The sequence below is a fragment of the Scyliorhinus canicula genome, chromosome 9, assembly GCF_902713615.1.
Source record: "Scyliorhinus canicula chromosome 9, sScyCan1.1, whole genome shotgun sequence".
NCBI lineage: Eukaryota > Metazoa > Chordata > Chondrichthyes > Carcharhiniformes > Scyliorhinidae > Scyliorhinus > Scyliorhinus canicula.
This window is the reverse complement of record NC_052154.1, coordinates 87929090-87944195: the sequence shown is the minus strand read 5'-3', so window position 1 is coordinate 87944195 and position 15106 is coordinate 87929090. Positions and strand designations below refer to the sequence as shown.

The following is a 15106-nucleotide window of genomic DNA, read 5'->3' as shown; positions in this document are numbered from 1 at the left end:
CGATGTGGAGAACCAACATTGCATCCAAGCACCTCCTTCGGACAACTAAGGATGAGAGTCTTTGATGTCCACATCCATTGCTGACACCAAGATCCTCGTGTGCAAGGCAGTCGACCTCCCAACTCTTCTATACAGCTCAAAAATTTGGAACAATGTACAGATGCCACCTCGAGCCCTGGGCCGCTACCATCAACACTGTCTGAGATGGATTTTACGCATCGGGTGGGAGGACAGGCATACTATCATCAGTGTCCTTGAAGGAGCCAAGAGCACCAGTATTGAGGCCATGATCATCCAAAATCAACTCAGCTGGGCCGGTCACGTGCTTAGGATGCCAGAGTCCCAATTGCCAAAGCAAATCTTCTTTGCCCAGTTCTTGGAAGACTTCCAAACAAGAGGACCACAAAGGAAGCACTTCAAAGTCACCCTGAAGGCTTAGCTCAAGAAATGAAACATAGACATTAATTTCTAATTTGGAAGAGGATTCACCTCAATGGGATGAGCCAGGGTAAAATGGAACCAACGTTTGACAGGAAAAACTAACAGAACAGTCTTTAAGGAAGAGATGGTTCAGGTACAGACTAGGTAGAATCCAACAAGAGGGGAAAGGCAAGGCTACTTAAGTCAGGGGCTCCGATGATGATGAGGAAGATAGAGAATATGATGAAACAGAAATGATACAAATCAGGTAAATTCTTCAAGTCAGAATCGGGTTAAATACAAATGTTAAAAAGGGAATTAAAAGGGCAGCAAGGTGTCGCATTGGTTAGCACTGCTGCCTTCGGCGCTGAGGACCCGGGTTCGAATCCCGGCCCTGGGTCACTGTCCGTGTGGAGTTTGCACATTCTCCCCGTGTCTGCGTGGGTATCGCCCCCACAACTCAAAAGATGTGCAGGATAGGTGGATTGGCCACGTTAAATTGCCCCTTAATTGGAAAAATATATAATTGGGTACTCTAAATTTAAAAAGAAAAAAAAGGGAATTGAAGAGGAAAAATAAGACAGGAAAACGAGAACATGAAAATTAAGTAGCAGAAGGAGGTGGCATGTTGGTGCAGTGGTTAGAACTACCACCTCATGGCACCAAGGACCCAGGTTCGATCCCAGTCCTGGGGCACTGTCCGTGTGGAATTTGCACTTTCTCCTCGTGACTGCGTTGGTCTCACCCCCACAACCCAAAAAGATGTGCAGGGTAGGTGGATTGGCCACGATATATTGCCCCTTAATTGGAAAAAAAATAAATTGAGTACTTTCTTTAAACGGCAGTTAATGCAAGGGAATGCAAAAATTCTCTACCGGCATGTAAATATTAGGCAGGTGCGGAAAGGTGGGGTGGGGGACAAAGAAGCTGATATCTGCTCAGGTGTAGGGCAAGGATGGAATATTTACTTGATGAGTACATTGTATCAGTGTTTACTAAGAGGATGCTGACAGAATATTGATAAAAGCAGAGATGGTAGAGGTAACAAAGGGGGTTGAAAGTTGATAGGAAAGAGTTACTGTGAAGACTGATAAGTTGGCTATTGCGGATGGTTGCATCGCAGGCTAAGTGAAGTGATGAAGGAGAATGAGAGGAGACTTGCCGTAATCTTTCAATTTCTTTAAACACGGGGAGAGTCCAGAGGATAGGCAAGTGGCAAATGTGACACTTGTTTGAGAAAGGATGTATGGACATTCTTAGTAACTTCAGGTTGGTCAGTTTATTATCAGTGGTGAATGATGTTATCGAAACAATAATCAAGGCAAGAAAATAAACAAACACTTGCAGACGTTTGAGTTAAATAAGAAAAGGTATAATGCTTTTGATTAATTGTGTTTTTTGATTAAATAAGAGGTTAACAAAGGGAATGCAATCGATGTGGTCTATGTGGATTTAAGAAAGCTTCTGGCAAAGTGCCACATAAAATCTCCAGTTAACAAAATGGAGCTTGTATAAAAGGAGGGTCAGTGTCCGCATTGGATTAGAAATTGGCTGAAAGTCAGAATCGTAGTGGATGAGTGTTTCTCGGACTGAATGATGATAGAGAGTACCCACGGTTCAGTACAAGGACTACTGCTTTTTTGATATATTTTAAATGATCTTGATACTGAAAAAAATAAAATTTCAAAATTTGCAGATCAAACCAAATTTGTCGGTGTCGAACAGTTGATACCAGTCGATTGCAGCAGGACGTGGACAGGCTAGCAGAATGGGCCAACAAGATGCAGCTGAGAATGAGGTGGGGCATTTTGGCAGAAGGGTTAGGGAGAGGCGGTACAAACTTAATGGCATAATTCAAGAGTGTGAAAGGACAGAGGGACATGGGAGTTCATGTACACATATCTTTGAAGGTGGCAGAACATATTGAGAGAGTGGTTAGGAAAACAGGGATCTAGGACTTCCGCCCTTTATAAAAATATATTGATCACAAAAGCAGGGAAGTTATGGCAAACCCGATTTTATACTAATATTGACTGTCAAAGTTGTTTCTGAATCAGTTAACAAGGCCTTGTCCAACAAATTATTTCAACAAAAGGCAGACCTCAGAACACCACAAGAGAGGCTGAAGGAAAACTGAACAGAGTGGTAGCAGCAGAATCAGCACAATGCAGTAAACATTGAGGGAATTTGAGAAAATAGCATCACAATAAACAGGGAGGAGAATGTCACTTCACAAGGACGAACAGAGTGGATGCTTTACAGGTATGCAAGTAATCTACTGTATATTTTTATAAATTAGATAGATATCCTCATGGCTATAAGAACTGGATAAAGACCTTCTAAAATTGCTGAAGCTATGTCTGCCAGTGACTCTCTAACAAAAGCAGCTACCATGGCAATATCACAGGATGTTACAATTTGTTATCGTCCAAGAGACACTGACAAGGCCTTGTGGGCTGCAGAGACCGAATTGCAAGAGAACAAAATAAATGTCATCTGCTTTCCATGACTCAGGCTGGCCAATCGAGATTGCTGCAGGTTCCCCCAGCACCGGGTTGAAAGGTGCAGGATACCCGTGCGCAGGGGTGACTGGCGTCACTGCTGCCTGTGTTCTGACTCACACCAAGTAGTTTTAGATAATTAGCAGTTACAGAATGGAACAATACTCACTGCCAACATAGTTTCCTCTGGAGTCTGTTCCACAGAATGATTGAAAATAACAGAAGCCCAAATCTCTCCCTCACCTTTGAGCTGAGCACCAGCCCAGACCGTGTGCACCAGTCCAGGAATTTAACCAGTCCTGCCTCAATCTTCCCATCCGAATATTCAGGTGTTGCTGTCGATTCCACCTAAGGCGTGGGTGAAAAAAATCAAAAATATCTGACTGTGTGGTATAGAAAGCCAGTCCGCACTCAGCTCCCCGCTACCTTATTCACCCTCCCCATATTCACACTAATCGAAGGCCCCAGCCTCAATTTCAAGTCTGCATTAAAGTAACATTCACACCACACAATTGTCAGGCAATGACTATCTCCAACAAGATACAATACCCATGACATTCAATAGTATTATCATCACCCCCACTATCTACATCCTGGTGGTTGCCATTGACTAGAAACAGTGGGACTATCCATATAAATACTGTGGCCACAAGAGTAGGTTAGAGGCTGGGAATCCTGTGGCGAGTAACTCCCCAAAGTCTGTCCACCATCTACAAGGCACATGTCACGAGTGTGATGGAATATTCTCCACTTGCCTGGATGAGTGCAGCTCTAACAACCCTTAAGTAGATAGAATTTACAGTGCAGAAGGAGGCCATTCGGCCCATCGAGTCTGCACCGGCTTTTGGAAAGAGCACCCTACCCAAGATCAACACCTCCACCCTATCCCCATAACCCAGTAACCCCACCTAACACTAAGGGCAATTTTGGACACTAAGGGCAATTTATCATGGTCAATGCATCTAACCTGCACATCATTGGACTGTGGGAGGAAACCCACGCACACACTGAATCGAACCTGGGACCCTGGAGCTGTGAAGCAATTATGCTATCCACAATGCTACCGTGCTGCCAAGTAGTTCAATACCATCCAGGTCAAAGCAGCCCACTTGATTGGCACCCCAGCCACCACCTTCAATAGTCACTCCATCCATCAGCAACACCAGCAGCTGCAAGTTCCCCTCCAAGAAACACACCACCCTGACAGGAACCTTCACTGTCGCTGGGTCAAAATTCTAGAACACCCTCCCTATCAGCACTGTGGGTGTACCTACACCATATGGACTGCAGCAGTTCAAGAAGGCAGCTCACCACAACCTTCTCATGGGCAATTAGAAATGGGTAATAAATACTGGCCTTGCCAGTGAAGCCCACGTCGCCTGAAAGAATACATTATAAAAAGCTGATTTTACATGGAGGAACTGGTCAAGCACGCTACAATCAGCCCCATAATCACAGAGTGAGGAAAAAGCAGCTGAAATCAACCCGGGTCCTGATCACACCGTCCAGTGTCCAGGTCATTTTGACAAAAGTATGATAGGAGTCTGCTGTGATGCTCCACTCAACTGTGCAGGGGGTGCTCATAGCTTTACACAGAAAGGAGCAGTCACCAGGTCAGGATCTTTTGAGAAGCAGAAAATATTCTGCAGTAAAATGTCTGACAATCAAGGGGAGCAGCCATATCACGTTTAGTAATGATACACGAGACGGATTTAGTTAACCGGCTAGCAGAGCGTGAATATGTTTCAAATTGTGATCAGATTCAATGGAGAGTTTGAAAGGATGAATTGTGAAACAGCAAGATTCTAGATTTAGGCAAGGGTGACTTTGATAGGATGGGACAAGAGCCTATCCACAGAAAAGTGGGAAAACCTGTTGGTGGATAAAACCACATGATCAGTGGGAGGTGTTTCATAAAGAGTGCAATATGATATAGAACCAGCTTATAACCTTTCAGGCCAAGAGTTGCACTTGATTAATAAGACCAGCATGGATAACTAAAGAGGTCAGAGACATGAAAGCAAAAAAGTGTGCACAGGTGACTTGGGATTTGTTGTACGTTGCTGATGAAAGATGCAAGGGGTGACAAAGCAGACAGTAAGAGCTTCAAAAAGAGACTGAAAATAAACTTGCAAGGGCTATCAAAATCAACACCAAAGACTTTCACAATTATATCAGGAAAAAAGTGGCCTGAGGCAATGTGAGCCCCTTGATAAATGATAACGGTGATATTGACAATGAAAATAAAGGGCAGACATGATGAATAATTACTTTGCATCAGTGTTTTACAGAAGAAGTCAGGATGTTGGACATCTGAAGGAAACGATTTGTGAATCAGGGACAGGAACTTAACAAAATTAATGGTACTAATACCCGGGACCAGATCGTTTCCCCCAAATTAAAGTCCATCTGACTTCCGGTGGCGGCTGCGAGCGGAGTGGCCGCGTTTAGAAGAAGGTCCCGTCGGTCCGCGATATTGCGGGCTTTTTCGTGGGTTCTCCACAAAGTTTTTTTTTTGGAGGGGGGGGGAGAAAAATCAATAAACCTCTCCGGGATCGGCCCTGTCTCCCTCGCCCTGTGACAGCATCAAAGCTGTTTCACGGAGCTGGGGGGTTGAAAAGGCGGGAGGGGAGAAACTGGTCCCGGTGGGTTCAGCGGGGGTGGCTGCACGTGGAGGAGGAGCAGGGATCGTGACCTGTTTCCCCAAGGAGCAGCCTGAAAGTTGAAGGCCTCAAAGACCACAATCTGAAAAGTTGTTTTTTTCTGTTTTTACTCTCCTCCGAAAACTGGAGGGGGCGGAGCCAAGCGGAGGCCGAGGCGGCAGGCCTGAAGCCAGGGCGCGATGTAGGTGAGATATCCAACAGCAGATGGCTCCCGCCTAGAATGTAGTAAGAAGACTGAGCCCGGTCCCAGGGAAATTCTGGAGGTATACAAAAAAAAAAGAAGAGAAAGAAGTTTTAAAGAAATATGAGATTGAAGAAGGAAGGAAGAGTGAGAAAAAGGAAAAATAATAGGCCGTTAAAGGATGCGAAAAGCAGCGTTGAGGGAGGAAACGCGGGTTCGCCGTTGAATGAGAAGACGAGCAAAAGTGCTGACAAGATGGCGGAGGCTGGACCGCATGGTGGGGCCACACTACTTACAGTGGAGAAGATGACCGAGGTGATGGCGGTGGAGCTGGAAAAGCAGTTTGCGAGGCACATGGAGGCTTTGAAGAAGGAGATGGCTGTCACATTGAAGTCATTGGTGGAGGAGGCAATCGCCCCGGTGCGAGTAGCTGTGGCAGAGACATCGGCCAAGGTGAGAGAGCTGGGCGAGAAGATGAAGGAAGTGGAGGAGGCCGCGTCGCAGCACAGCGACCAGTTCACCTCGATGGGGGATGAGCTGCGGAGGGCGGTGGAGGTTAACAGAGGGCTCCGAGCAAAGCTTGAGGACTTGGAGAACCGCTCGAGGCGGCACAATCTGAGAATTGTGGGCTTGCCCGAAGGGACAGAGGGCCCAAGGCCAACAGAGTACTTCGCTAAGAAGTTGGCGGAGCTGATGGGGGAGGGTGAGAACCCCTCTCGATACGAACTGGACTGAGCTCATCGGTCATTAAGGCCGAAGCCCAAAGTGAATGAGCCGCCAAGAGCAGTAATCATCTGTTTCCATAAGTACTGCATGAAGGAGAAGGTGTTAAGCTGGGTGAAGCAGAAGCGCGAGGTGCAGTGGGATGGTGCCGGAGTTCAGATCTACCAGGACTTGACTCTGGAGCTGGCAAAGAGACGAGCGGCATTCAGGCGAGTGAAGGTGGCACTGTACAAGAAGGGGGTGCAATTTCGTATGGTATACCCGGCGAAGCTGAGGGTGACGTATGGTGCCAAAGACTTTTATTTCGAGGCAGCTGAGGCATTTGTGAGGGCAGAAGGCTTGGGACAGACGTGAGGAGCGGAGCTGGAAGAAAGACTGTCATTGGGGGGCTGGAAAATGCACAAATGCTATAAGTTTCTTTTTACTGATGTGTACTGTAATTTACTTCTCTTCACATTGTTACAGAGTTCAAGTTATTAGTTGGGTTGATTGGCATTCTGCGTTGCGACGGTTATAACTTAGTTTAGTGAATTGTATGGGTTGGATTGTTTTGTTTTTTTTCCTCTGGGACTGGGTGGGAGGGGACGGTATAGCGTGGCGGAGAGGGGGGGGGAAGGGATTGATGTTGGGAGATGTGTTTTCCAGAGGAAATGTAGGGGGGATTTGGGGGGGGGGTTCGATGTTAATGGATAGGGGAGGGTCAGATCATGGGGCAGGGCCCGGTGGTATGATAATGGTGGATAAGAAGGGGGGGTGTGAGAGACCCCCAGTTAGGATAGTCACGTGGAACATGAGGGGGTTAGGAGGTCCGGTCAAGAGTGCTTGTGCATCTTAAAAGTTTGAAAACCGACGTAGCAATGCTGCAGGAGACTCACTTGAGGGTGAAGGACCAGGTGAGAATTTAAAAGGGCTGGGTAAGTCAGGTGTTTCACTCTGGACTTGACAGAGGGGCTCGAGGGGTAGCGGTAATGGTCAGCAAAAGAGTACGTTTCCAGATGGAGAAGGTGGTAGCAGATCAGTGGGGTAGATATGTGATTGTGACAGGGCCGCTGGAGGGGAGGCTAGTGGCTCTGTTAAGTGTATATGGCCCCAATTGGGACGATGTGGGATTCGCAATGAAGGTGTTTGGGGCCATCCCCGACTTGGACACACACAAACTGATAGTTGGGGGGGGGGGGACTGGAACTTGGTGCAGGAGCCAAGGGTTGGACAGGTCATGGCTGCATTCGCTGGCCCCATCGGGGGGGGGGGGGGGGGGGGGCGTTAGCTGGGCTAATGGTGGAAATGGGAGGGGTGGACCCTTGGAGGTTTCTACGCCCGACGGAGCGGGAGTACTCGTTTTTCTCATCAGTCCACAAGGTATATTGGCGGATCGACTTTTTTGTGGTGGGGAAGGCTTTGTTGGCTGCAGTTAAGGGGTCGGAATACTCGGCAATTGCAGTGTCAGATCATGCTCCATATTGGATGGATATGGTGCTGGAGAAGGGGGTAACACAGAGACCAGGGTGGAAATTAGATATGGGACTTTTGGGGGACCAAATGTTCTGTGACAAAATTGAAAAGGTAATTAAGGAATATGTAGGTTTCAACTGTACGGGTGAGGTATCGAAGGCGGTCGTCAGGGAGGCTCTAAAGTCAGTGGTGATGGGGGAGGTGATCTCGTTTAAGGCCAGGGTGGACAAAGAGGAGAGGTTGGAGCAGCAGAGGGTATTTGATGAGATGGTGGAGGTAGATAGGAGTTATGCAGAGGATAAGGACCCAGCAAAGCTGGAAAAGAGGATGGAACTACAGGTGAGCTTTGACCGACTATCTACCAGGAAGGCGGTGCGCCAACTGAGACGAGCAAGGGGTGCAGTTTACAAACATGGAGATAAGGTGGGGTGTCTGTTAGCAGGTCAGCTCCAGAGGGAAGCAGCGGCAAGGGAAATTGTACAGGTGAGGGATAGGGCAGGTAAATTGGTGGTAGCGCAGGATCTGAATAACAAGATTTTTGAGGAATTGTATGAGAGGTTGTACAGGTCAGAGCCACCCGGAGGAGATCGTGAGATGCAGGAATTTCTAGATGGGTTGGAGTACCCGAGGTTAGGGGAAGGGTTACATGAGAAGGAGCAATAGGGGAGCAGGAGATAAAGGATGCGATTGGGAGGATGCAGTCGGGGAAGGTGGCAGGGCCGGATGGGTTTCCGGTGGAATATTCTAAAAAATTCAAGGATAAGCTGGCACCCCTGATGGGGTGTTGCCACAAACCTTGGGACAGGCATCGATCTCCCTGTTGATGAAAAAAGATAAGGATCCGACGGAGTGTGGGTTGTATAGGCCCATATCACTTCTGAATGTGGACGCAAAAATATTGGCGAAGGTACTGGCGGGTAGGCTGGAGGACTGCCTCCCGAAGGTGATAGGTGAAGATCAGACGGGGTTCGTGAGAGGGAGGCAGCTCTTTTCAAACATTAGAAGGGTATTGAATGTCATTATGGCACCGGCAGAGGGGAAGGAAACAGATGGTTGTGGCATTGGACGCTGAGAAGGCATTCGACTGGGTAGAATGGGGGTACTTGATGGTAATTCTGGAGCGGTTTGGGATTGGACCAAGATTTGTGAATTGGGTAAAGCTACTAGATACGGAGCCGAGGGCGAGTGTCCGCACAAACAACATCAGCTCGAGACACTTTTCTCTCCACTGTGGGACTAGGCAGGAATGTCCTATGTCCCCCCTGCTGTTTGCACTCGAAATTGAGCCGTTGGCCATTGCATTAAGAAGTTCAGGGGTATGGAAAGGGATAGTGCGGGGGGGGGGGGGGGGATAGAGCATAGGGTGTCCTTATATGCCGATGGCTTGCTGTTATACGTGTCGGAACAGAGTGTGTCAATAGGGGGAATATTGGAGCTGCTTCGCGTGTTTGGGTCTTTCTCGGGATACAAGCTGAATCTAGACAAGTGAGTATTTTGTCGTATCTCGGCCAGGTGGGGGGGGGGGGGGGGGGGGGGTGCTCCGCAGGTACAACATTTCTAGTTTGGTGGGGAGAGTGAAAGCTGATCTGGCAAGGTGGGATGGTCTCCCTCTGTCACTGGCGGGTCGGGTACAGGCAGTTAAAATGAACGTGTTGCCACGATTTCTGTTTATTTTTCAATGCCTGCCGATTTTCCTGCCAAAGGCTTTTTTCAGAGATTGAGAAAGGATTACGTTGTTCATATCGGGAGGGAAGGTGGCCGGAGTTAGAAAGGTACTACAACCGAGGGGAAGGCAGGCAGGGGGTTTTGGTCTTCCGAACCTGATGTATTACTACTGGGCAGAGAAGGTGCAGAGCTGGGTCAGAGGGATTGATTCCCAGTGGGTCAGAATGGAGGAGAGTTTGTGCAGGGGGTTAGGATTGAAAGCACGAGCAACAGTGCCGCTCCCGATAGCCCCGGGGAAGTACTCAGAGTCCGGTAATAATAGCTCCATTGAAAATTTGGAGGCAGTTCCGCCAACACTTCGGGTTGGGGGCATGGTCAAGGGAAATGCTGATTCGGGGAAACCACAGATTTGAGCCAGGGAGGTGAGATGGAAATTTTCAGAAATGGGAGAAGGGGATTAAGACACAAAAAATCTTTTCGTGTCTTAATCCCATTCTCCCATTTCTGAAAATTTCCATCTCACCTCCCTGGCTCAAATCTGTGGTTTCTTCGGGGTCGGTTTGCAGGATTGAAGGAGCTGGAAGCAAAGTGTGGGCTGGGGGAAATGTTTAGATATATGCAGGTTCAAGATTTTGCTAGAAAGGAGATACAGAACTTCCCGAAGGAGCCGGCCTCTACATTGCTGGAGGAGGTGCTGACGACAGGGGGATTGGAGAAGGGGGTTGTGTCAGCGGTCTATAGAGCTATTTTGGAGGAGGAGAAGGCACCGCTGGAAGGGATCAAAGCAAAGTGGGAGGAAGAGTTGGGAAAGGATATGGAGGAGGGGTTCAAGTGCGAGGTTGGGGCTGATACAGCTGAAGGTGGTACACAGAGCACACCTCACGAGGGTGAGTATGAGCCGATTCTTCGAAGGAGTAGAAGATGTGTTCATATGTTTTGGTCCTGTCCCAAGCTAGAGGATTACTAGAAGGAGGTTTTTAGGATAATTTCTAAAGTGGTGCACGTGGGACTGGACCCGGGCCCCCGGGAGGCCATATTCGGGGTGTCGGACCAGCCAGGGTTGGAAACGGGTGCGGAGGCAGATGTTGTAGCCTTCGCCTCGTTGATCACCCAAAGGTGGATCCTGATGGGTTGGAGAGCAGCATCTCCACCCTGGCATGGCAGGGGGATCTGTTGGAATTCGTGAACCTTGAGAAGGTTAAATTTGAACTGAGGGGAAGGACAGAGGGGTTCTACAATTCATGGGCATTATTCATTATACACTTTCAAGAACTGGATACCATCGAACATTAGTTGGGGGGGAGGGGGTGGGGCGCGATGGGTGTTAATGGTGGCTCTGGAGGATTCATGATTCCTTTTTGTCAGTTGTTTATGTGAACATGTGGGTGAATGTTTTAGGTTTGGTGGGAGGATGGGATCGTTTTTATTCATATGGGGATTGACATAGATTCATAAAATTTACATAGAATCTACAGTACAGAAGGAGGCCATTTGGCCCATCGAGTCTGCACTGGCTCTTGGAAAGAGCACCCTACCCAAGCCCATATCTCCACCCCATCCCCACAACCCAGTAACCCCACCCAACACTAAGGGCAATTTTGGTCACTAAGGGCAATTTAGCATGGCCAATCCACCTAACCTGCACATCTTTCGACTGTGGGAGGAAACCGGAACACCCGGAGGAAACCCTCGCACACACGGGGATAACGTGCAGACTCCGCACAGACAGTGATCCAAGCCGGGAATCGAACCTGGAACCCTGGAGCTGTGAAGCAATTGTGCTTGACCACTATGCTACCGTGCTGCCCATATTTGGGCAGTAACATATTTGTTACTGATTATTGTTTATTGTTGGTGGGTGTAAATTGGGGAGAAAATGCAAAAAAGGAGAAAATAAATATTTTTTTAAAAATTGAAGTCCATCTAAAATAAGTGAATGAAAATATCCTAGATCCTCCAACTATGATTTTCCAAAATTCTCTCGATTGGCAAACCATTCTAGACCGGAAAATTATGATCGTCACTGCAATTTAAGAAAAGTGAAAGCGGAAAACAAGGGAATTATAAACCAGTTAGTGTGGCATCGGTGGTGGGAAATTATTGAGTCTATAATTAAGGATAGTGACTGAATGCCGTGAAAAATTTCAGATGATCGGAGAGGAAGTTGCAATTGTGAAGGGTGGGTCTTGCCTGATAAATCTGATTTATTTTTTTGAAAGGTGGCTACGTCTCTACCTATCCCCTTCCTACCTATCCCCTTCCTGCCCACCCCCTTCTGCCACAATCCCAAGTGAACATGCAGAAAGACTCCACACAGCCAATGAATATGCAGCAACATTGCTCAGAACAAAAGTCTCATTGGCCATTTATAGTCTGGTTTCCTATGTGTTCTCATTTTCTCAGGAACTTACTGAATCCCACTGTGGTGGCAATTCACTTCCACAACAGATACGGCAGTGCGTACTCTGCCCTCAGCCACCACTGGGCTTGGAAACATTAAAGTGCAGCCCCACGAAACCTCATCATTCACCAATAGCACTACCTACACTCAATATTCTCAATGGTGGACCAACGATCTATTAGTCAACCTGTTCCATCTCGCACTGGGATTGAATGCAGCTCAGACTGATGGGCCACATCTCCCAATACTGCTCCCACGGTTACCATTTCACTTTCTGCAATGTGTTCAACTGCTCCCATGGTTTTCTTTCTTCCCCAGAATTTTATTCCCCATCCCCAATCCTCTCCATCAGCCCCTACAGCTTTGTTCCTCTTTGATCATCCCCCACTGCCCTCACCCACCCCTGTGCTATTTCCCTTCTGCCCTCACTGCCCCATGACAACTCCACCCCATGACAACTCCACCCCCTGACAACCCCAACCGGACCTCACAGCCCCTCCAAGACCCACTCACCCCACTGCCCCCTGACCCATCCCACCTATGACCCTCTCCCACTTTAACGTGACCCCTACGACCTCTGACCCCCTGTCACTCTCATGTTCAATTCCAGCCTCCTGAAGGCGATTTCTGACAAACTCTCCGGAAAGTCAAACTCTGCGAGATTCACACAAACTCGGGGAATCTCAGCCCTGAGTGAGTGAGAAGCGTCGGCGGCCCCGGGTTTCTCGCTCACCTTCAGTCGCTTGGCCCGTGAAGCCATCCTGAAGCTTCTTAGCGCCCGGCACCGGCTCACTTCCGGCCCCCAGGAACACTTCCGAGTCAAAGGACATGAATGGCCACACCCCCTTAAAGGGGCCGCGCCCCCAAACCGACAGCGGCTGCCTCCCCATGACCCACTAACCAGGCAGGAGTCGTAGTCACATTGAATTTACTCTTCACAGACCTGTCCTTTGTCTTCTTTGCAGCCTCTAGCTTTCTCCTGGCTCTGAACTTATTTAAAATGGTTTACCACTAAAACCATTTTCTTGTGGAAGGTCTTTAAAGTGAAACATTAACTCTTTCTCTCTCTACAGATACTGTCTGAGCTGTTACACATAGAACATTACAGTGCAGTACAGGCCCTTCGGCCCTTGATGTTGCGCCGACCTGTGAAACCCCTCTAAAGCCTATCTACACTATTCCCTTATCGTCCATATGCCTATCCAATGACCATTTGAATGCGTTTAGTGTTGGCGAGTCCACTACTGTTGCAGCCAGGGCATTCCACACCCTTACTACTCTGAGTAAAGAATCTACCTCTGACATCTGTCCTATATCTATCTCCCCTCAATTTAAAGCTATGTCCCCTCGTGCTGGACATCACCATCCGAGTAAAAAGGTTCTCACTGTCCATCCTATCTAATCCTCTGATCACCTTGTATGCCTCAATTAAGTTACCTCTTAACCTTCTCTCTAACGAAAACAGCCTCACGTTCTTCAGCCTTTCCTCGTAAGATCTTCCCTCCATACCAGGCAACATCCTGGTAAATCTCCTCTGTACCCTTTCCAATGCTTCCACATCCTTCCTATAATGCGGCGACCAGAACTGCACGCAATACTCCAAATGCGGCCGCACCAGAGTTTTGTACAGCTGCAACATGACCTCATGGCTCCGAAACTCAATTCCTCTACCAATAAAAGCTAACACTGTACGCCTTCTTAACAACCCTCTCAACCTGGGTGGCAACTTTCAGGGATCTATGGACATGGACACCGAGATCTCTCTGCTCGTTCACACTACCAAGAATCTTACCATTAGCCCAGTACTCTGTCTTCCTGTTATTCCTTCCAAAATGAATCACCTCACACTTTTCTGCATTAAACTCCATTTGCCACCTGTCAGCCCAGCTCTGCAGCTTATCTATGTCCCTCTGTAACTTGTAACATCCTTCGGCACTGTCCACAACTCCACCGACTTTAGTGTCATCTGCAAATTTACTCACCCATCCTTCTACGCCCTCCTCCAGGTCATTTATAAAAATGACAAACAGCAGTGGCCCCAAAACAGATCCTTGTGGTACACCACTAGTAACTGGACACCAGTCTGAACATTTCCCATCAACCACCACCCTTTGTCTTCTTATCAGCTAGCCAATTTCTGATCCAAACTGCTAAATCACCCAAAGTCCCATGCCTCTGTATTTTCTGCAATAGCCTACCGTGGGGAACCTTAACAAATGCTTTACTGAAATCCATATACACCACATCAACTGCTTTACCCTCATCCACCTGTTTGGTCACCTTCTCAAAGAACTCAATAAGGTTTGTGAGGCACGACCTACCCTTCACAAAACCATGTTGACTATCTCTAATCAAATCATGCGGCACGCCCGGGTCGGGTGATGGCGGTGCCCACAAATATTGTCAGCATGATCTGTTTTAGATCCCAAGTTTTCAATCCCAGAACATCTTCATCGAAGCAATGACCAGACTCTGCTCAGTGTACACAAAGATGCTGCCCATGCCATAGTTACAATGCTCCTGAGGCACATATTCTCCACAGAGCCAAGGTGATGCAAACCCAGGCCAATTCTAGGGAGAACAATCTGAAAGATTCCCCTATTTCCTCCTTAGCTGATGTAGACAAGGCCTACAGCTGCATCGGAAGCTATTGTCACAGGATACCTTCCCTCTTGTAAGAGGTGACCTCTGCCCCATTCAAACACAAGTCCAGCTCTTGCTTCAAGGAATACAGTGAATCAGCTTCCATCACTGTGGTAAACCACTATTGTATTGTACTGTTGTATTGTTACATGTTGGCTCCGCCTGTGGCTCCTCCCCTCAGGCTCATGTATAAAGGTGGCCAACCTCCAACCCTGCCCTCATTCTAGGACCGGCTGTCTTTAAGCTGATTAAAGCCACAGTTCGCCTGACTCCTCGTTTGTCGTCAATTGATGGTACATCAATTTAATCAGCTTAAAATTTTCAGATGGACCCATCGCTAAAACCTGATCGCCTAGAGCTGGACCCCCAAGCAGCCGACGCCACTATTGCATTTCAACACTGGCTACGCTGCTTCGAATCGTATGTCGAGTTGTCCGCAGTCACCGTTGCCGTCGCC

General features: G+C 47.9%; 1 protein-coding gene across 1 annotated transcript in view; it reads right to left on the bottom strand.

Moving 5' to 3' along the window:
* The window catches only part of setd6 (SET domain containing 6, protein lysine methyltransferase), a 31516-nt gene extending 18658 nt beyond the window's left edge, over nt 1-12858 (bottom strand). The window contains exons 1-2 of the mRNA XM_038807122.1: nt 12740-12858; nt 3165-3269 (exon numbers count right to left, since the gene is read on the bottom strand). Coding sequence (XP_038663050.1) covers nt 3165-3269; nt 12740-12766 — 132 coding nt within the window. The 5' untranslated portion in view covers nt 12767-12858. The remainder of the gene's footprint in view (nt 1-3164; nt 3270-12739) is intronic.
* Nucleotides 12859-15106: the final 2248 nt, after the last annotated feature.